The 22,465-nt window shown below is 39.4% G+C and overlaps 1 protein-coding gene across 8 annotated transcripts in view; it reads right to left on the bottom strand.

The window, feature by feature from the left end:
- Nucleotides 1-22,465, bottom strand: part of grb14 (growth factor receptor-bound protein 14) — a 152,841-nt gene that overhangs the window by 93,642 nt on the left and 36,734 nt on the right. For all 8 annotated transcript variants that reach the window (XM_073913239.1, XM_073913240.1, XM_073913241.1 and 5 more), the window contains exon 3: nucleotides 13,345-13,471. In XM_073913239.1, the coding sequence (XP_073769340.1) occupies nucleotides 13,345-13,471 (127 nt within the window). The remainder of the gene's footprint in view (nucleotides 1-13,344; nucleotides 13,472-22,465) is intronic.

The raw sequence follows: 22,465 nt of genomic DNA, 5'->3' as shown, positions 1-22,465 counted from the left end.
TGTGTTTGAGTTGGTGCTAAAATCTGTAGGGCACTGGCCCTCCAGGAACAAGTTTGGTGACTCCTGGTTTAAACAATCAATCTGTTTTGTTAACCTATCAAAAACTACGTTTAATAATTCAGAGGCCAATAAAATATAATACAATGTGCGTGATATAAGGTTGCAACTATATAAAACACAAAGACGCCTATAAACTGGCAACACTTTACAATAAGGTTGTTTTAGTTTATGTTAGTTAATAAATTTACTAACGTGTACAATACATATTTATTACAGTATATTATTTGTTCATGTTTGTTAATGTTAGCTAATGAAAAATACAGTCATTCATTGTTAGTTCATGTAAACTCACAGTGCATTAATTAATGTTAACACATGATTGTCAGACGCTAATAATGCATGAGTAAATGTTAAACTATGATTGATATATTCCCTAAGAGTATTAGTCATACTTAGTTAATGTTAGTAAATACATAAACTAATGAAACCTTATTGTAAACAGTGACCTATACACTTTTAAAAATAAATCAAATCAAATAATAAGGTATTATTGGTCAGTAGCATTGTCAAGGTGGGGCTTAAAGAAGGGGTCACTTTAAACAACAAGATCTCAGGAGGTCACTGAAGCGGCATTTGGCTGTTAAAGCTGAAGCTCAAATACTCCCGCCTCCCCTAAATCATCTGAAAACAAAAGCCAATCCCCCATAATCCCATCAGCGCACTCAAACAATGGCAGTCCAGGCACTGGAGAAATGCAGTGTGCGGTAAATGCGGTAAAGAGCAGCCTGCGTTTTAGAAGGAATCAGGTAACAAGACCTGGATTGTTTCCCAAGAGGACACTTCACTCCCTAAAAAAGAGGAGATGGGGACTATTGTGCTCTGTAGATGGCGTGTAAGAGAATAAAAAGTAGCTATGAAATGCATTATGATGGAAATAATTGCATTAAAAAATAACTATTGTTGGCACACACTGGCCTTTATAGTGATTGATGGACCGTAATGTCAGCTCGTCTGTTGCACACATGGACACAAATATGATAGAAATGCAGTGTACTGGTGCCCTCTGACTTTTTTCAGTATTTATTTTCCATTCATTTCTCCCATAGGGATTTCAAAAAGTCTTTAAGGAAGTATATGAGAAACTACATTAACCAGAAGATTAAAGTTATAACACATTTTTATTAGAAGCAAAGTGTTTTTGAAAATGAAAACATGAATCTACTTTAGGGCGATATGGTGGCTCAGTGGTTAGCACTGTCGCCTCACAGCAAGAAGGTTTCTGGTTCAAGCCCAGGCTGAGACAGTTGGCATTTCTGTGTGGAGTTTGCATGTTCTCCCCGTGTTGGTGTGGGTTTCCTCCGGGTACTCTTGTTTCCCCCACAAGTCCAAAGACATGCACTATAGGTGAATTGGGTAAGCTAAATTGGCTTAGTGTATGTGTGTGAATGAGTGTGTATGGGAGTTTTCCAGTGATGGGTTGCAGCTGGAAGGGTATCTGCTGCGTAAAACATATGCTGGATAAGTTGGCGGTTCATTCCGCTGTGGCGACCCCTGATGAATAAAGGGACTAAGCCGGAGAAAAATGAATGAATGAATGAATGAATGAATGAAGGAATGAAGGATTGTCTAGAGGCACAAGGCTGGGGAAGGTTACAGAAAAATTTCTGCTGCTCTGAAAGTTCAATGAGCGCAGTGGCCTCCATCATCCATAAGTGGAAGATGTTTGGAACCACCAGGACTCTTCCTAGAGCTGGCCGCCATCTAAGCTGAGTGATCGGGGGAGAAGGGCCTTAGTCAGATGGTGATCAATAACCTGATGGTCACTCTGTCTGAGCTCCAGCATTCTTCTGTGGAGAGAGGAGAACCTTACAGCAGGACAACCATCTGTGCAGCAATCCACCAATCAGGCCTTTCCAGACGGAAGCCAATCTCCATCTGGGATTTGCCAAAGGCATCTGAAGGACTCTCAGACCAGCAGAAACAAAATTCTCTGGTCTGATGAGACTAAAATTGAACTCTATTGAAGTGAATGCCAGGCGTTACGTTTAGAGAAAACCAGGCAGCTCATCACCAGGCTAATACCATCCCTACTGTGAAGCATGGTGGTGGCAGCATCATGCTGTAGGGATGTTTTTCAGCAGCAGGAACTGGAAGGATAGAGGGAAAGATGAATGCAGCAATGTACAGAGACATCCTGAATGAAAACCTGCTTCAGAGTGCTCAGACTGGGGCGACGGTTCATCTTCCAAAATATCAATGGAGTGGCTTCACAACAACTTGGTGAATGTCCTTGAGTCCATATTGTCGGTGAATGTCCAGAACCCAGATCTAAATTATATTGAACATCTCTAGAGAGATCTGAAAATGGCTGTACACCTTAGCTTCCCATCCAACCTGATAGAGCTTGAGAGGTACTGCAAAGAGGAATGGGCAAAAATTCTCAAAGACGGTGTGGCAAGCTTGTGGCATCATATTCAGAAAGACTTGAGGCTGTAATTGCTGCTAAAGGTACATCGACAAAGTATTGAGCAAAGGCTGTGAATACTGATGTACAGGTGATTTTTAAGGTTTTCTATTTTTAATAAATTTGCAACAATTTAAAAAACTCTTTTTTCACATTGTCATTATGGTGTATTATGTGGAGAATGTTGAGGAAATTAATGAATCTTATCCATTTTGGAATAAGGCTGTAACAAAAAAAATTGTGAAAAAAGTGAAGCGCTATCAATATTTTCTGGATGCACAGTATGATGGCTGAGGGTCATGGCCATGTTTATTCTATGCCACATGAGGGATGAGACAGAGCTGCTGGGTTTCTAATCTATTTAGTCTATCTGTCAGTCCATCTGATTCATCCATCCATCCATCCACCCCTCCACCCATCCATCCATCAATCCATCCATCCACCCATCATTTAATTCTTTCATCAGTCAATGTATCTATCTATCCATCCCTTTTCTGTTTTTCATCTATCCTTTTTTGTTTTTCCATCCATCCATCCATCCATCCATCCACCCCTCCACCCATCCATCCATCCATCCATCCATCCACTATATGTAAGAACATGTATTTTGTTGTTAAAACAGTTTAAAAACGATCCTATTCTTTGATATGATGGCTAAGGGGCCTGGCCATGTTTAGTCTTTATTATGTTTATTAATAATTTTCCTCCGAAATACAGGAAAGTAAGTCGCTATTTAACTAGGAAAGGCAGAGAGTAAATGTTATAGCAAAATAAACAATGTGTCTCTTAAATTAAAAAAATTTAAAATTGTCCAGTATTATTTAAAAATAATTGTTATTGTCATCTTCATAGTCATCCGTGTGTACTTCACAAACCTTCAATGATACGTTTCGCTAGTATTTATGTGTATTTGAATGTCTGAAACCTAAAAAAAATGTTATTAGTTTACATTGATTAATTGTGATTTATGACAAGCATCATGTTCCTTTCTCTCTTCTACAGTGCATTTGAGCAGAATTTGTAGCAGTTAATTATATATGTGTTCTAATGCTATGATCACACTGGTGTGATCACGAATATTAAAAAGGTAAATATCTGCAAACATATTATGGTATTTCTATGCTTTAGAACAGAGGTTCTCAAAGTGGGGGTCGGGACCCCCCGAGGGGTCGCGGGACAATGAAGGGGGGTTGCCTGGTGATTTTCAAAAATCAATTAATTTTTATTAAACCTTAAGACTTACTGTATTTTATCAATAATCTACTGATGAGAAAAATAGTCGTTTATAGTTACAATAAACGATATAGTTACTATAGTAGCTTATAGTTACTAGTTCTATTGGATTGCGACTTCTCAGGTAATTACATTATACTAAAGACACAGCAATACTGTCAGATGTAGCAGATTTTGTAACACCAGGTTAAACTTTCTAGCCCATTTACAGCACTGACATACATAAAAAAAACAAAGAAAAGACTTGGGTCTATTGGTGTGTGTGCGTCATTGCATACAAGGTTTCTGTATTTATAACCACCACCTCAGAGAATATTGGAGAAGCACTTTAGCAGCATCTAGAACAGCAGCCTGTAAGTACATTTAAGATTTGTTTCAGTTGTTGTGTATGGTTTGAGGACTTGTTTCCAGCTGTTTGTGTAAAGTTGTAGGACATTTAAACTTGCTTTCAGTTGTGTATAATACTAGAAGTTGTTTAGCCACTGTTTCCTTGGTTACTATAAGAGCTTGTGTAGCGAACGCAGACGCGGTTTCGCGTCGTCCGCCTCAGTTTCGGCCCTTGTTTTGACTCGGGAGGCGTGTCCAAACGCCAGGTAACCACTATATAGTGAGCACGGTAGCATTAGTCGGCAGGAGAAGCACTTTAGCAGCATCTAGAACAGCAGCCTGTAAGTACATTTAAGATTTGTTTCAGTTGTTGTGTATGGTTTGAGGACTTGTTTCCAGCTGTTTGTGTAAAGTTGTAGGACATTTAAACTTGCTTTCAGTTGTGTATAATACTAGAAGTTGTTTAGCCACTGTTTCCTTGGTTACTATAAGAGCTTGTGTAGCGAACGCAGACGCGGTTTCGCGTCGTCCGCCTCAGTTTCGGCCCTTGTTTTGACTCGGGAGGCGTGTCCAAACGCCAGGTAACCACTATATAGTGAGCACGGTAGCATTAGTCGGCAGGAGAAGCACTTTAGCAGCATCTAGAACAGCAGCCTGTAAGTACATTTAAGATTTGTTTCAGTTGTTGTGTATGGTTTGAGGACTTGTTTCCAGCTGTTTGTGTAAAGTTGTAGGACATTTAAACTTGCTTTCAGTTGTGTATAATACTAGAAGTTGTTTAGCCACTGTTTCCTTGGTTACTATAAGAGCTTGTGTAGCGAACGCAGACGCGGTTTCGCGTCGTCCGCCTCAGTTTCGTCGTATCTCAGCCTGCCTGTTGGATATTTCACACTGGATGAAAGATCATCATCTTCAGCTGAACCTCGCAAAAACGGAAATGCTTGTAGTTTCTGCCAACCCGACTCTACACCATAACTTTTCAATCCAGATGGATGGGGCAACCATTACTGCATCCAAAATGGTGAAAAGCCTTGGAGTAACGATTGATGACCAACTAAACTTCTCTGACCACATTTCTAGAACTGCTCGATCGTGCAGATTTGCACTCTATAACATCAGAAAGATTCGACCCTTCTTATCTGAACATGCAGCTCAACTCCTTGTTCAAGCTCTTGTTCTCTCCAAACTGGATTACTGCAACTCTCTACTAGCTGGGCTTCCAGCTAACTCTATCAAGCCTCTTCAACTGCTCCAGAATGCAGCAGCACGAGTTGTCTTCAATGAACCTAAACGAGCACATGTCACTCCGCTGCTAGTCCGTTTGCACTGGCTGCCAGTTGCTGCTCGCATCAAATTCAAAGCTCTGATGTTTGCCTACAAAGTGACTTCTGGCCTAGCACCTTCTTATCTGCACTCACTTCTGCAGATCTATGTGCCCTCCAGAAACTTGCGTTCTGTGAATGAACGTCGCCTCGTGGTTCCATCCCAAAGAGGGAAAAAATCACTTTCGCGAACGCTCACGCTCAATCTGCCCAGTTGGTGGAATGAACTCCCTAACTGCATCAGAACAGCAGAGTCACTCGCTATTTTCAAGAAACGACTAAAAACTCAACTATTTAGTCTCCACTTCACTTCCTAATCTGCAATTGCCTCTTTGAATATCACACTAATTGTACAAAAAAAAAAAAAAAAAAAAAAAAAAACTACTAACACTTCCCTTCTTAGACTTTACAGACCTGAAACTTGCCTTTAGTACTTATTCATTGTTGCTCTTAGTTGTGTAAATTGCTTCCTTGTCCTCATTTGTAAGTCGCTTTGGATAAAAGCGTCTGCTAAATGACTAAAAGTAAAAGTAAAGTAAAAGTATTGGGGGTCACGAGTCACTGGCATTCTCATTTTGGGGGTCGCGGGCTGAAAACTTTGGGAACCCCTGCTTTAGAAGACTCAACCATTTACATACAGCACCTATAAAGTTACCATCAAAATGAAAACAATTACATTTGAAAAATTAACTATTGTGTCTAGCCATCCAGCCCTGAACCGTCTGTCACAGCAGACACAGTCTAGGTCATAATCCCTCCTCGAAGACTGTAGAAACTAGCACAGCAGAAAGTTTTCGTGACACTTGCACCCCATCCCCCTCTGGTTTTCTCTTCATTTCGCTCATATACTGTGGCTGTAATTGCTAGCCTCAGATATAATACGAGAGGGATCATTACTGCCAGCCTCAAATGTAATGAAGGCCCCCATAATGGCCAACTGCAAAGCCACATTATGACGGCACATTTCAATATACTGTAATTTGCAGATTTCGCTGCAGGTCAAAGCTGTTCCGGATGGCCGTTCATAACATATATTTGTCATATAATAAGATCCACAGGGGTCTTGGTTTTCCCAAATCAGCAATGCAAGCAGATTGCACTGGCCTTAAGTTCTGGAGCTATGAAGATGCTTCTAATATACGAGCAGTACAACTTATATCAAGCTCATAAAACTACTGTTCAACGGCTTAACGGTTCTCAGTTTTCTTGCAGGAAAAGGCACCAAAATAATCCCAGAAGTAATCAAATCAACAGATATATTCCAATATGTACACATTTATCTGAATTGAACAGCTTGTGTCAAGCAAACTGCTTTTTAGAGTCAATTTAAATCAAAAATGTTCAACGCAAGAAACAAAATATTCAAGTGGAACCATAGTTAAAGGGGATCTGTTATGCAAAATCACTTTTACAAAGGGTTTTTGCACAGTTATGTGGTAACACTGTGTGAATATAGCTTATATATAACAGTAAAAATTAATTAATACTATTTTTTTTAATCACACTTGATAAGTCCATATGATGCTATGCAGCTTGGGGACTGTTGTTTCAGTTTAGGTTTTGTTTTGAGTTTATAGACAATTTTGAGGTGTGTAAACAAAAACAATAGTAATTTCTATGGCTTCCAAGAATCCAAAAAGATCCACATACTGATAAATAATGCTATGATAGCTGTTTTAAGATTAAGTTATGATTGAATCGCCTCTTGTTACAGTTATGAAACAGTTTGATAACAAGCAGGAAATGTTCATGGGCCAATGACATGACCACAATGAATTGATAGGACACTAAGGCCCAATCCCAATTCTATTTTTGTACTCCTTTCCCTTGGCCAACCGAGAGTTAAGAGGAAGGGCTTCAAAATGTACCCCTAAGAATTGGGACAGCACTACATCACCTGCACACGTCATCACATGTCATTGCGCTTTTATGCTTCATATGAGATCAGACGATCGCGACTGCTGTAGTTATTCCAGTTGTGCTATTTTTTGGTATTCATCTTCAGGAAGTCACTGAAGCCATGTATTATGTTATCATAATGATCTAATGTGACAATAATATCGTAACTGTACTGTGTATTTACATAATGGCCATATTCATCTGTGTAAACACACGAAAACAACATTAGGCCTATAGCAGACACTTTAAAAAGTTAATTCCCTGCCACTAAACTCTTCTGACAGGGTATTCCAGTGTCATCGAGTGTCAGATTGTTGTGGGACTGCTATACAGGACTTATTTTTTACGGATTATAGATCGCAAAATTTAGCTGTTTTTATTTAGCATTTTCTTTTTAAAGCAAGGCGGTAAAACACGAATGCGGTTATTACTAAACTAAAACGTGTTTGTTTGTTGTAAAAATTCATAATAATGACAAAAATACTAATTTGTGGATCTCCTTACTTCCGGGTTCAGCAATACTGCCATTGTGGCTGGTGGATTCTGAGAAATTTTCTTACCCCTTGGTTTCGAGTGTGGTCCTGAAAAATCTTCATTCAAAGGGCTATTCACCACTTCCCATTAGCCCTACGCCTTCAAGCTAAAGAGAATTGGGACATCCCTACCCCTTGGCGTGCACGCGCAAAACGAGGGGTAGGGGTAAGGGGAAGGGCTAAAGGGTAGAATTGGGATTGGGCCTAAATAAGGGCTTCTCCTTTTGCTTTGATCTACTGTTGTTTGTTTAACTTTTCTTAGTGTGCTTTGTTCGTCATGTACTGACTACTACTGTAAAATTCTAATCTGATTACTTTACTAATTACTTTATGCAGAAAGTAATCAGATTACAATTACTTTACTTTGAAGTTACTTTTAAAACAAAATATACGTATAAAAATACAAAATAACCTGCAGCTCTTTCAGTGATTTAATATTCACTGAAAAACATTACAATGGGTTGATCACAGCAGCTTGACATATTCAAAAGAGTTCGCCCAAAACTTCAAATACTTTAAAGGGTCACGAAACACCAAAACACATTTTTTGAGCTGTTGACAGTCGTATATGTGTCCCACACTGCTAAAAACACTATTAGGACACCTATATTTCACAAAAAAGTGTAAATTGGTTGTTTTTGCGTTATTTCAAGCAAATTCGTACTTCCTGTTTGAAACGAATTTTTGAAGCTGCGTCACGGTCATGACATAATAGCCTGTATTCCAGCGTGCAGACTGGGCGTCTGTGCCAGAGTGAGTCTTATTACGTCTTACAGTGTGATACATTAATGCATGAGTAAGGCTTGGTTCAAACCAATCAGTGCGCTCTATTGTGCAACTTCATTAATATTCATTTGTGTCACCGTGTTTACACCACAAAGACGCCACGTTGTGTTGGCAAAACAAGCGTGAAGTGTTGCTTTTATAGTTTGCTGCCGTTAAGTTTCGTTTTCATTTTCTCTCTGTGAGAGCTTATCTGGATCACGTGTGGATTAACAGTGTACGTGACGCTCGACAACAATAACTTACGTGTCTAAGGAGGTTTATTGTTTACCTGAGAGCTGTTCTCATCTGCAAACGCTGAAATCTGGATTTGCTTGTAGTATTCTCTCCATAAAGACGCGGCTCTAGTTGCTGGTGATTGTCCTGTCTCTACAGATTTGGTAAGTGAGCGACCAGTGCTCTTTGTTTATTCAGTTTGTTCGTATCGAATTAAGTTAACTATTGCACTGAGTGCAAACATAGCACCGCATTTAGTGACCGGAATAACACACGCGGCTTTCTGACACTACCTGCCGTGTGCATCTAAGTTTCCGGGAAATGCAGAGTTTTTTTTTCTCTCATTCGCAGTGCGGTATCAAACATAGCATGAAAAATACACGCTTAGAGCAGATCCTCGAATCAAATATCTCGTTTGTCGCGAGGGGCATGAATGAATTCCTTGAATGAAAGAGCCAAACTGCAGTTAAAGTCCACCATTTAATAATTTGGCAAATAATTCCACTACAGATGTCCATGTAGGTTAAACACCATCACTTTCTCCTGTCTGTGTGGGCGTGTATTTTGACTCTAAAACTCGCGCGTGCACAAATAGACACTCCCACACCATCCCACTTTAGTTCCTCCGACACTCCCCCCTAAACAGAGCTGGACACGCCCACTTTTCTGACTTTTTCCAAAGTAGAGGTGTGAAAACACCCTGCTGAAACGAGGGGGTTTCATGGCCCTTTAAAAATGATCTCCTCATTCACTTGTTCCAAACCTGTTTTTCTTTTTTTTTTAACGCAAAAGAAGACATTTAGAAGAAAACTGGACTCCTGCAACCATTGACATCCATAGAATGAAGAAAGCACTGCAGTGTTTGGGTGTTTGTCTGAAGTAATTAGTCTACTTCACGCTAGGCCCTGTTTGCACCAATATACGTTTTAATTTTAAAACACGGACATTTTGCTATGGTTACACCTTTTGTTCACACTACCCCAAAGTTTTAGAGCTAAAAAACAGAGCGTTTTGGAAACGCTGAAGAGGGCGTTTAGATTTTAAAATGAAGTGTGGATGCAGAATAACTGAGACATCTAAAAATGGAGGTGTGGCTGCAGACATTCGCCTATCTGATTGGGGATTTTTCTCAATATCAAGTGCACAAAGTTCAACCTTGCATGCTTTCCTTGTAAGTTCAGACTTTACAAGTTTAAGATGGAAAACAAACTCCAGAGGACACGTCGAGTAAATCTTCAAAGGGAACAGTGTAGGCTACTTTATAATGTCATTTACATCACCCTGGCCATGTTGTTTCCCTATGTTAACACAGGGCTCGAAATTGCGACCATTTTGGTCGCATATGCGCCCGAAATTTTATTTATGCGACCTCAAAATATATTCGGGAGCACTTTTGCGAGTGCTTAAAATTGTTGTGTGCGACCAGTTTTTACTGCAAAATGTTCACCACATGCGCGGATTCGGGAGACATTCACGCAGAATGCAGAAACGTTAAACGCAGCGCTCAGGAATGGTTTAAAACAGTTGTCATGTCAACTTGCTGCAGTAAAAGCCAAGTCCGTAATGCTTGCCCCGCCTTCGCGCTCTTCTTATTGGCCCACCACTGCTCTAGCACTGAACGTGAATGATTGGTTAATATCACCTGTCAATCACTCAGTGCCTTCTTGCTTGGGATGACAGAGAGAGCTACTACCGCGAAAAATTGTAAAGAAGATAACACTGACAGATTCTGCTTTAGAAACCATGACATCTACAGTTACAAATAATGACACATCTTAGTAGTGACCATGTGCTGAATGTTAATCCACCATCTACACTTTTCGAAGAGTGGATAAAAGACTTCCATTGGCTCCAAGTCCGATATGAAAAGTCTGTGGGATGGAATTTGCAAGTAACTGTTTGCCACATCTAGCACTAGAGCTTCTGTTTAATCCTTCATATAATTGCCAGATGCTGTCCGCCGTGCAAGCGGCAGCTGTATGTCAAATGTAACACCACGTTCACCATCGCAAAAGGACTTGCACTGAATAAACTAATATCGCAACTCTTAAAAAAAACGGTATGGCTATTAATATAGCGTATGCATATAATAAGGTACAGTATATATCAAAAGCATCAGTGCAATATCAGACAGCACCTGTGAGAACAGCACAGTTATACCGTTAACAGATTCATTCAAGCAGTGCGTGCAGGGCCGGTGAGCGGTCCGTGTATCTTTAGGCACTCTTTGCTCATATATATATATTTATTATTATTTTTTTTTACTGTATTTTTATACTGTTGATTTAAAATGCAATAAATCTGTTTGTATAAAACTTGTAGTAAGGGTGCTTATAATTGGTGGGTGCGACTAAGTTTTGGCTGATGCGCCTAAATTTTTAAAGTTAGGAGCACCGGTGCTACCAAGCAAAAAGGTTAATTTCAAACGCTGTAACAATAAAGAGAAAACATGATATAAGGAACTGCCTATTTTCATTTTGATATTAACAACTTAACAAAGATGTCAACAATGTGTCGTGTAGCTGCATATTTATATGACAACGATTTATTTATAACAACAAAGCTTATAACATAACTGGACCCTTTCTTTTTCAGTAAAAAATATGAAACACACCGTGTCTCCTGTGCTGAATATCAGTTTTAATAATCAATAATGGCTATTCTAAAAGTATAATGTACAATAAGTTTATACAATATAGGAAATAAAAGCAAGCAATCAGTCAAATATGCAGAATCAGTGTGCGTGGTTACATAAAATAATATATTAACTTATTTTCAGTCAAAACAAGTTACCTAAGAACAAGAAATGGATTCAAAAGAGTGAAGAGTTTTTAGATCTAGACAAGATGAATTAAAAATTACATCCAACAACTATAGTGAGATGAGATCCAGTGGTTTATCCATGAACAATTGTCCGACGTGCACCCGCTTACTGGCTGGAGCTCAGACACGCACATACGCTGCAGCACAGGCCAGAGTCGGTGTGTGTTCATGTGATGTGCATTTTCAGCAGTGTAGTGTGGACGGAGGTTTTTCAGAAATGATAGATGAAACGCCAGTGTGGATGTAAATCGTTTTCATTCTAAAATATCATTTTAAAACTAAAACGAATTAGTGTAAACAGGGCCTAAATGTATATATTGCATACAAAGTACAAAGCTAATTGGTCAGTTCTTGTCATGTGACTCGCAGTTTTCAACGCAGTGCGCCTCGGGTGCCAGTGCTTTTATTAAAAACACGGTTGAAATCACTCGCTCCTGTCCTCAATCTGGCAACCTGCGCTTCCGTTTGTTTTGATTTAGGAGTGCAATACCTAATTCAACCACTGGGTGTCAATCTTACATACTGCATCTTTAATGTTTTCCTTTTCATTCCCCCTCGACCATTAAACAAGTAACGAAGGGACATAACAACACTGGAGTATGGAGAAACACGTTGATTGATTTCTTTGTTTGTGTCGTCAATGGGGGAAAGCCCAACACATTGGTGACCATCTCACAAACAGCCCTGAGTGAGAAGCAGCCGTCTGCCAACCTCATTTGAATTTAAAGACGTTTCTGGAGACCGCAATTACCGTGGCTGGAGGTACGTACGGCCACGTTTAGTTTTCTTCGAGCGAATGCTGCGGTGTGGCGCCGCTCCACTCCTCCTCTTCGTGCTCGCCGGCTGACGGCTCGCCTCCGAGTGGAGGGCTTTCCCGCTGCTACCAGTTTGTCCGCTTAGCTCGCAGCGTTAGGTTGGCGGAGCGAAGGCCCGGAGGAGGAGGAGCCGACCGCGGGGACGACCAGGATCGGGTCCGGGGAAGAGCGGTTCCGGAAATCAGGTAAGATAAAAAACAGAATCCGAAAAATAAGGAAGAGAACACGGTGGGATACAAAAACGCGGTCGAAATCAAAGACGAGGGCCTTTTTCTTTTTTTTTCTGGACAGCTTTTGCAAACCATCGCTTGGGTTTAGGGAAGGAGGAGGAGGAGGGCGGCCCGCCCGGTCGATCGTTTAATCGTTCGACCAGCCAGTCGGACGGACGGTCGCTCCACAGCGGCCTCGGGCGGCTTTTTCGCACGAGAACAGCGCGGGCGCAAACGGCGCGTGCTCCCGAGAGGCGCTCGAGATGTGAAAAAGCGCGCACAACGGCCTCTCGCGGATCCGCGAAAACAAAAACCGCTCGAATACATACCTCCTGTGACGTATTTCGCGGTCCGCAGAAACGTCCGCGAGGCTACTTTTCCACAATGAGCCCGGGTTGGAATAAATATGTGTGTGGTATTTTGAGCTGAAACCTCACATACACATTGCAAAGACATCAGAGAGGTGTTGTTAGGTCCTTAAAAGTGTCAGCAACTTTTGTTTTACTTTAATTTCAACCAAATGACAACCAGGAACAAACAATCAGCCAACAAATCAATCCCTTAACTGTTTATCGACGTAGGACAGTTAATTAATGACAATTTTCATGCCCTTTTTGGCCAGTATTACTGATTCCATTAAATCTCCAGCACATGCTTTCAGAAATAACAGGATCCATCGCAAAAACGGCAATCAAAACTGATGAATCATGCATTGCTCACCTGAGTTGCACTGTTTTTGGTCCAGGGTAACAGACACTCAGACACTAGGGAGACAGCGGATGGCAGCAACTCTGGGAAGGGATCTGGGACGGGTCCCATTTGGGTTTCATCCACCTCCCTGACTTTTCTGAGGAGAAAGAAAATGTATTAAAACAATGGAATATTTGAAGAAGGCTTGAATGATGGGTAATAATAATATCTGGAGCTGAAAAAGACATCAAAAATATATCTGATTATTGAAAGTCTCCCAAAACCAAAGAGCTGGTGGTGGATTTCAGGAGGGAGAAGAGAGAACACACCCCCATCACCATCAACGGGACGCCAGTGGAAAGAGTCAGCGCTTTCAAGTTTCTTGGAGTTATTTGACATGGACTGCTCACACAGACGCAGAGCTGAGGAAGGCACAACAACGCCTCTTCTTCCTCAGGCGTCTCAGGAGGTTTGGAATGAGCCCCCACATCCTCCTCTTGTTCTACACCTGCACTGTGGGGAGCATCCTTTCTGGCTGTATCACCACCTGGTATGGAAATAGCACAAGCAGCAATCGCAAAGGCCTACATAGGATTGTGCGAACTGCTGGCCACATAGTAGGAGGTGAGCTTCCCTCCCTCCAGGACATCTACATCAGGCGGTGCATGAGGAAAGCCAAGAAAATCATCAGCGACTCCAGCCACCCAAGCCATAGTCTTTTCTCTCTGCTACCCTCAGGCAGACGGTTCCGCAGTATCCGATCACACACAAGCTGAATGAAGGAAAGCTTCTTCCCTCAGACTATCAGGCTGATGAACACCTAACACAGACTCTTCCATACCCCTCACTGCACACCATCAATATGTAGCATGAACTGCACTTAAACCAATCCATACTTGAAACAATACTTCCAACAACTATGGGTACAACTATTCATTGTACATATTGCTGTCAATGTTACATTGCACTGTCTGTATTTTTTTTGCAGTGTCTGTATTTTGCACTGTCTGTATTTTTTTGCACTGTCTGTATTATTTTGCACTGTCTGTATTTTTTTTGCAGTGTCTGTATTTTGCACTGTCTGTATTATTTTGCACTGTCTGTATTATTTTGCCCTGTCTGTATTTTGCACTGTATTATTTTGCACTGTCTGTATTTTGCACTGTCTGTATTTTTTGCACTGTCTGTATTATTTTGCACTGTCTGTATAATTTTGCACTGTCTGTATTATTTTGCACTGTCTGTATTTTTTTGCAGTGTCTGTATTTTGCACTGTCTGTATTATTTTGCACTGTCTGTATTTTGCACTGTCTGTATTATTTTGCACTGTCTGTATTTTGCACTGTCTGTATTTTTTTGCACTTTCTGTATTATTTTGCAATGTCTGTATTATTTTGCATTGTCTGTATTTTGCACTGTCTGTATTATTTTGCAGTGTCTGTATTTTGCACTGTCTGTATTTTTTTGCACTGTCTGTATTTTGCACTGTCTGTATTATTTTGCACTGTCTGTATTTTTTTGCACTGTCTGTATTTTGCACTGTCTGTATTTGTTTGCACTGTCTGTATTATTTTGCACTGTCTGTATTTTGCACTGTCTGTATTATTTTGCAGTGTCTGTATTATTTTGCACTGTCTGTATTATTTTGCACTGTCTGTATTTTGCACTGTCTGTATTATTTTGCACTGTCTGTATTATTTTGCAGTGTCTGTATTTTGCACTGTCTGTATTATTTTGCACTGTCTGTATTATTTTGCACTGTCTGTATTATTTTGCACTGTCTGTATTTTTTTGCACTGTCTGTATTTTTTTGCACTGTCTGTATTTTGCACTGTCTGTATTATTTTGCACTGTCTGTAATATTTTGCACTGTCTGCATTATTTTGCACTGTCTGTATTATTTTGCAGTGTCTGTATTTTGCACTGTCTGTATTTTTTTGCACTGTCTGTATTATTTTGCACTGTCTGTATTATTTTGCAGTGTCTGTATTTTGCACTGTCTGTATTATTTTGCAGTGTCTGTATTTTGCACTGTCTGTATTATTTTGCAGTGTCTGTATTTTGCACTGTCTGTATTATTTTGCAGTGTCTGTATTTTGCACTGTCTGTATTATTTTGCAGTGTCTGTATTTTGCACTGTCTGTATTATTTTGCACTGTCTGTATTTTGCACTGTCTGTATTATTTTGCAGTGTCTGTATTTTGCACTGTCTATATTATTTTGCACTGTCTGTATTTTGCACTGTCTGTTTTTGTTTGCACTGTCTGTATTTTGCACTGTTGTTTATGCACAGACACACACACATAAAGACACAGACACACACACACACACACACACACACTAAATGTATGTATGTTTTTGCTATCAGAAAGTGTTTATGTTTATGTAAGGAACAAGTTGCTAGGCGAAAAATGCATGCAAATTTAAGGTCACAGCGAAAAGTAGCAGACATGCAGTCATTTTGACTAAAATGATAATTGAAGGTAGAAATGCTCAGTTCTTTATTGTTTGTAAGTAAAAAATAACAATGTTAGAAAGAAATGCACAGATATTTAGAAATTGTCAGGGTGTTATAGATTCGTTATTAAATTACAAAAATTAAAAACTCTCTGTGTATCTATCCACTTAAACCTTGCAGATGAGCGAATGATCCGCTGAAGCTTCAGCAGACTGATGATGTTTTTAAACGCTCCCTTGAAAGCTTGAAACGATATGGTATATGCTGAGCTAGTGTTGATCCCATACTGATAAACTTCCTGTGATCTTTTATTGTGAGTTTTTTTTTTCCATTTTATACGGTTCCTTTTACAGCATCGATGTTGTAATGTGATTAAAATACAATCAGTTAAGTAGACTTTGGCATTCATTTAGTTGCTCAAGCGTAAAACAGCCAAACAGACAAACAGCCGTCTACCCGCACGCTCCTGTCAGAATCGGCAGGTTACAACAGAAGCTCTATTGAACATACTGGAGTAAAATAAATGCTCATATTATAAAGACATGGCGGGGGAAAAATCTAATTTAATGCAGTGCTTCTTGTACAATCTGAGACCCACTTTATATCAGATATTACTCAGTGGAGATCGCTGATTTTTAAAGAAAACAGACCATAAACGCTCCGATTTTGCATTAGCATTCAGTTCACCGGAAGCAGTTAACTTAAGTTACTGGCAAATTAAACATCCTATTAGTATGCTTCGGCATACTCCTCCCTCCAAATTTCATTGGCTGTGGTTTGGTAACTTGACTGAGCTGTTTGGGGATAAGTTGTTGACAGATCATGTACTGTGTGACCCCCCCACTTGTGGATCATTTACGTAGTTTCACGTAATGTGAACACCACAACGATTAATGCCGAGTTCAGACTGCATGATTTTTAAAGTATTCGTGTCACAGATGTTTTCACACTGCTTGACTATCTGCGCTAGCGTTTCGTCGCTGCTTTGTTTACACTGCAAGATGGATTAGCGACAGGGACTTTCACATTGCATGACTTTACTATTGGAAGAATCGCCGACAACTTCGTCCAAACTACCTCTCACAGCCAAAAACACATAGTATATCTTTTGTTATTAACTACATAATGAGAAAGAAGCCTTTAATGGGGTAGAAAATGTACATATTTGCTCACCTGGGTTTAAAGGGAATTAGCCATTTCTCCTCAACGTTGATAATAAACTAATTTCTTTCTGTATTAAACGTCAAACAGACACGGTTGCTCCTGAGTCCTGTCAAACCTCCACTAGTTTTTCCTCCATTTTGTGGGTCCAAATAAACCGAAAAAGAGCGCTTTTAACTTCTCCCCCAGCCTCCCGCTGGCCTGCAGCAGGTATACACACACGCACACACAAGTTAAAGCTGCTCTCTCATTGGCTGTAGGCGATCACTGATGTTATTTTCAGTCAAAACTCAATTCACACGGCATGATTTGAATCGCCGACAGCTCCAGATATTTAACACACCAAATATCTCGCAGGCATCGGCGACTCATCGGCGATTCTCTCAGATCGCATCTTTGATAGTTCATACTGTGTAATTGTCACTCATTTGCACGAGCACCGATTTGCCTGTGATTTCAGGCATTTGTCGGCGATTTCTCAAAACCTGTCGGCGAGCCAAAATTGGGGCTAAAATCATGAAGTCTGAACTAGTCATAAGACACAAAAATCAAGTCATGTAAAGGGAACGGCACAGCAATCTGCCAATGTTTAAAGCCATGAAGTGTAAACTAGGCCTAAACATAACTGAAAAACTGTTGCATTAGAAAAAAAAATATTATTATAATAAGATAACTAAAACTAGACTACCTGAAAAAATGACAATATACCCAAAAATGGAAATTTTCACATTGTAAAGTGGTTCCTAACTTTTATGAGTTTGTTTTTTTTAACACATATTTTATGTTGAGCAGAGTAAAGAGTAAACAGTGGCAGAATTTACCTTCATGGGTGAACTATACCTTTAAATTTCATTTTTGTGTCAAGTAATGAACTTTTCCTTTTGTTTTAGTCAACGACAGTAATCCTGAGTAAAATCCCAGAGTGCATCTGTAAAAACTCAAACTGGCCTCCTTTGGGGAAACTAGCAGCATCAAAATAGCACTTGTCATGCATGTGCATGGCCAATGATATTCAATAAAGCAGACTTTGTGCATTCTGGGCGCAGCAGACAGCAGCTGTGTGATGTCATATGATGCAAGTCTCTAGGCAACACACAGTCTTCTTCAGCCAGAGATGACCTCATCACTGGTACCTGAGTGATCCCGGAGGACCAGGCGGATGCTGTGTGTGTGTGTGTTTGTGTGTGTGTGTGTGTGTGTGTGTGTGTCTATGTGTGTGTGAGTGTGATCATCTGCTTATTTATAATCCGTTTAGAGACTTCTGTTGATGGGGAAATCTGACCAAACACACTTAGAATATGGACGGGTTGTGTTTCACTGCTTAAACTGAAAGAATGCTGTATGTTTAAAGAAAATTCAGGGATTTAAGATTATTTAGATTTCTGTCTAGTTTGTATTATACAAATGTATTTGGCCACACTTTATTTTGATGGTCCGTTTGTTGAATTTAAGCTACATTGCATCTACATGCCAACTCATTTTCATTAGATTATAAGTAGTAACTCAGAAAATGCAACAATGTATCATTTATTGCCATTGGTCTGGACCAAATTAAGCGAACTACAGATGTGAAAGAACCCTAAAACTATTCCCGAGCGCTGTTTCATGTTTTCAGGTGCAACAATGCATTCAGCATGAATGTCTTCTAAATCTGCGCATACGGTGAACGTTTTGCAGTGAAAACCGATCGCACGGCAACAATTTTATGCACTCGCACAAATGCTCCCAAATGTATTTTGAGGTTGCATAGATAAAATTTCAGGCGCATATGCGACCAAAACAGTCATAATTTTGAGCCCTGTCTTGGCACACTTTGGGTTCATTAGTACCAACCGAGCATCGTGTCAACGCCATGGTATTGTTGTAGACCATGTCCATCCCATATGCATGACTGTCATGACTGTGTTTGTCCGCCAGATGCCACTGTAGTTCGGCACCACACTCCAGCGAACTACAGTGGCTTAAGAACTACATATCCACACATTCCTTCGCGCGCACACCCGGTCTTTCATATACACTGATTTGCAGTCACAGCTGTCTCTGTTTTCCCGTTGAATACATGGACTATATATTCAACCATTCCACCTCTGTTTGTTAGTTTGTCTTTCGTCTTAATTTGGTATGTTGATTCTCAGTAGTGTCTTTGTATCCTGCCTTAGTCGCGAATCTTGTTCTAGTTATCTGTCATAGTTTCTTGTTTTGTTTACTATTTTGTTACTTAGTACTTTGGATATTTTTTATTTTTGTCACTGTCACTGCACAATAGTCATTAAAATCTGCACTTGGATTCTACACCTGTTTTTGTTCCCGTTTTACAATGAGTTCACGGTACTCAAATGGCCTCCACAGTCACCAGTTCTCAATCCAATAGAGTGCCTTTGGGATGTGGTGGAATGGGAGATTTGCATCATGGATGTGCAGCAAACAAATTCTGCAGCAACTGCGTCATGCTGTCATGCCAATAAGGACCAAAATCTCTGAGGAATATTACTAGTTGGATATGTACCATGAATGATTAAGGCAGTTCTGATGCCAAAAGAGGGTTCAACCTGGTACTAGTAAGCTATACCTAATAAAGTGGCCAAGAGTGTGTATTGCATCACCAAAAACTCACAGTGCATTAACACTAAGCATGAATTTAGATGTTAATAATGCATTAGTAAATGTTGAATGATGATTAATAAATGCAGTATTGTTCATAATTAGTAAATACCTTAACTAATGAGCCCTTATTATAAAATGTGACCAACATATGTTAGTCTAAGGCCATGGGAGGGGAGCAGCGTGTGTTTAATCTAGTTGTTTGTGTGTCTACATACGAGTGAGCTCATTTGTTTGTTGGTTACAGCACAAATAAACACTTCGGATCCTCCTTCGAGACACACGTCATGATCTCAGAGCTACTATATCACAAACACGCAGCAGACGTGACACAAAGTGCTGTGCAGAAAGCAACAGGTGCTTGATTTGATTCCAGTTTCTGCGCCGCTGCTGAGAATGTGTCTGTTTACAGGTACAAAGTCTACAGCATTTTCACGTAGAGCTCGCAGGGAACACAAAGGCGACTCTATTTCTTGTCTGAATGGATGCGTTAACAATTAACTGCAGGGAAATGAGGTACGGTATCGATGTAGGAAACCATGTAGTTGCTTATTATACAGTGTACACACATGCACTGCAAAAAAAGACTTTCAAACTCAGCATACTTGCCCTGCAAAAAATGCTTTTCTTACTTAAAGTTTCTGCCGTGTTTCTGTCTAAATACCTAATTATTCTTAAATCAAGAAGCATTTTCTAGACAAGCATAAAATAATGCCCTGTTCTCAGATATAATGAGGCTAAATGAAGAGGGTTGTTCCTTAAAACAAGCAAAATAATCTGCCAATGGGGTTAAAATGACTAAATACACTGCAAAAAAAATATTTTTTGCTTAGATTTTTATCTTGTTTCTAGTCCAAATATCAAAAATTTCTTAAATCAAGAAGAATTTTCTAGACAAGCAAAACATACTGTCTTGTTTTGAGAAATAATAAACTTATATTAAATGAGTTTTTTCTTAAAACAAGCAAAATAATCTGCCAATGGGGTAAGCAAATTATTCTTACGTCAAAAGAAAAAACAGTGCAGTGTTTTTGCAGTGTTATCTTGTTTTCGCTTTGAAAAAGTCTAAAAAAGACAAAAAATATGTTGCTTTTGTAAAAATGCTTCTTGAGTTGAAGTCAGAATTATTAGCCCCCTTTTGATTTTATTTATTTATTTTTTTTTATATTTCCCAAATGATGTTTAACAGAGCAAGGAAATGTTCACAGCATGTCTGATAATATTTTTTTCTTCTAGAGAAAGTCTTATTTGTTTTATTTCGGCTAGAATAAAAGCAGTTATTAATTTTTTAAAAACCATTTTTGGGACAAAATTATTAGCCCCTTTAAGCTAATTTTTTTTTAATAATCTACAGAACAAACCATTGTTATGCAATAACTTGCCTAATTACCCTAACCTGCCTAGTTCACCTTATTAACCTAGTTAAGCCTTTAAATGTCACTTTAAGCTGTAGAGAAGTGTCTTGAAAAATATCTAGTCAAATATTATTTACTGTCATCATGTCAAAGATAAAATAAATCAGTTATTAGAAATAAGTTTTTAAAACTATTATGTTTAGAAATGTGCTGAAACAATCTTCCCTCCATTAAACAGAAATTGGTGAAAAAAATAAACAGGGGCGCTAATAATTTAGGGGGGCTAATAATTCTGACTTCAACTGTATGTATGTGTGTGTGTGTGTATATATATATATATATATATATATATATATATATATATATATATATATATATATATATATATATATATATATATATATATATATATACATATACATACATACAGGTTTATTGGAGGACTCAGGCAAGCAATGGTCAACACGGGTGCAAACAGATGACAATCCAGAATCGTAGTCAAAGTATTAGGCGAGATGTCGGAAGGCAGGCGGCAGACAGGGACAAAAAGACAAACTTGGCAAAGGTCAAAACACGGAAAAACAAGACTAGGAAAATAAGTGGAAATGTCACTTTAATGATAACAAGACTCTGTAATGGGAGTGAGAGTGTGTGCTGCTTAAATAGTGTGTGTAATCAGTCTTTGACAATCCTCTGGTGGTGCAAGTGTAATCAGTCAGAATGAGGAAGCGTGTGTGAGCGGAGTGCATGGATGAAAATGTAGTCCATGAATGGCAGATTTGTAGTCTATAAGTTATTGTGAGTGAGATCAAGTGATCTTAGGATGTATATATATATATTTAATAGATGGGCATAGATACATTTTTTAACTCTAGATTAGTCTCACTGTAATCTTGGAATTGATCTAAATTAATCTAGGTTAAAATGGCTCATTTGAATTCTGCCGAAGGCATACCGAATTTTGATTGCCTTAATTCGACTAAAGTCATAACTGAACTAAACAAAAAAATGGAATTAAGACATGTGGAGTATTCAAATATTAGTGGCATTACTGAAGTAAACATCGCAATCAAACTATTACCGTCATGTTGGACTTTCGCCATATTTTCTGACAAGATCCACACACACGCACGAAAACACACACCAATTGCGAAATGTGAAAGTTTTTTTCTTTCCGTTCAGCGTGCGTAATTAAATTCCATAACACTTTCACCAGTCCTTACTCCCTACTTGCGTCTAACATCCCAGTTTGAAACGGGGGTAAGAATTAAATGTTCATGAGTAAAACTGCCGAACTGCAGTTAAAGTCACCCAAAATTACAGGAAACTCTTACATGAAAGCACTTCGTGTAAACACCTTAATTATATTCTATTAAGGCAAATAAGTAGATTACAGATGTCCATGTACGCGTAGTCAATAGTGCAACCCAAGCTCATTATGGAAATGTAGCTCCGCGGACGTTTCTGGAGACCGCAATTTACGTGGCCGGAGGTACGTAAGGCCGCGTTTAGTTTTTTTCGAGCGAATGCTGCGGGGCGGTGTGGCGCCGCTCCGCCCCTCCTCTTCGCGCTCGCC

This window comes from Danio rerio, chromosome 9 (assembly GCF_049306965.1).
Source record: "Danio rerio strain Tuebingen ecotype United States chromosome 9, GRCz12tu, whole genome shotgun sequence".
NCBI classification, from domain to species: Eukaryota; Metazoa; Chordata; class Actinopteri; order Cypriniformes; family Danionidae; genus Danio; species Danio rerio.
Note: the sequence above shows the minus strand (reverse complement) of the source record. Positions and strands in the feature narration are given on the sequence as shown.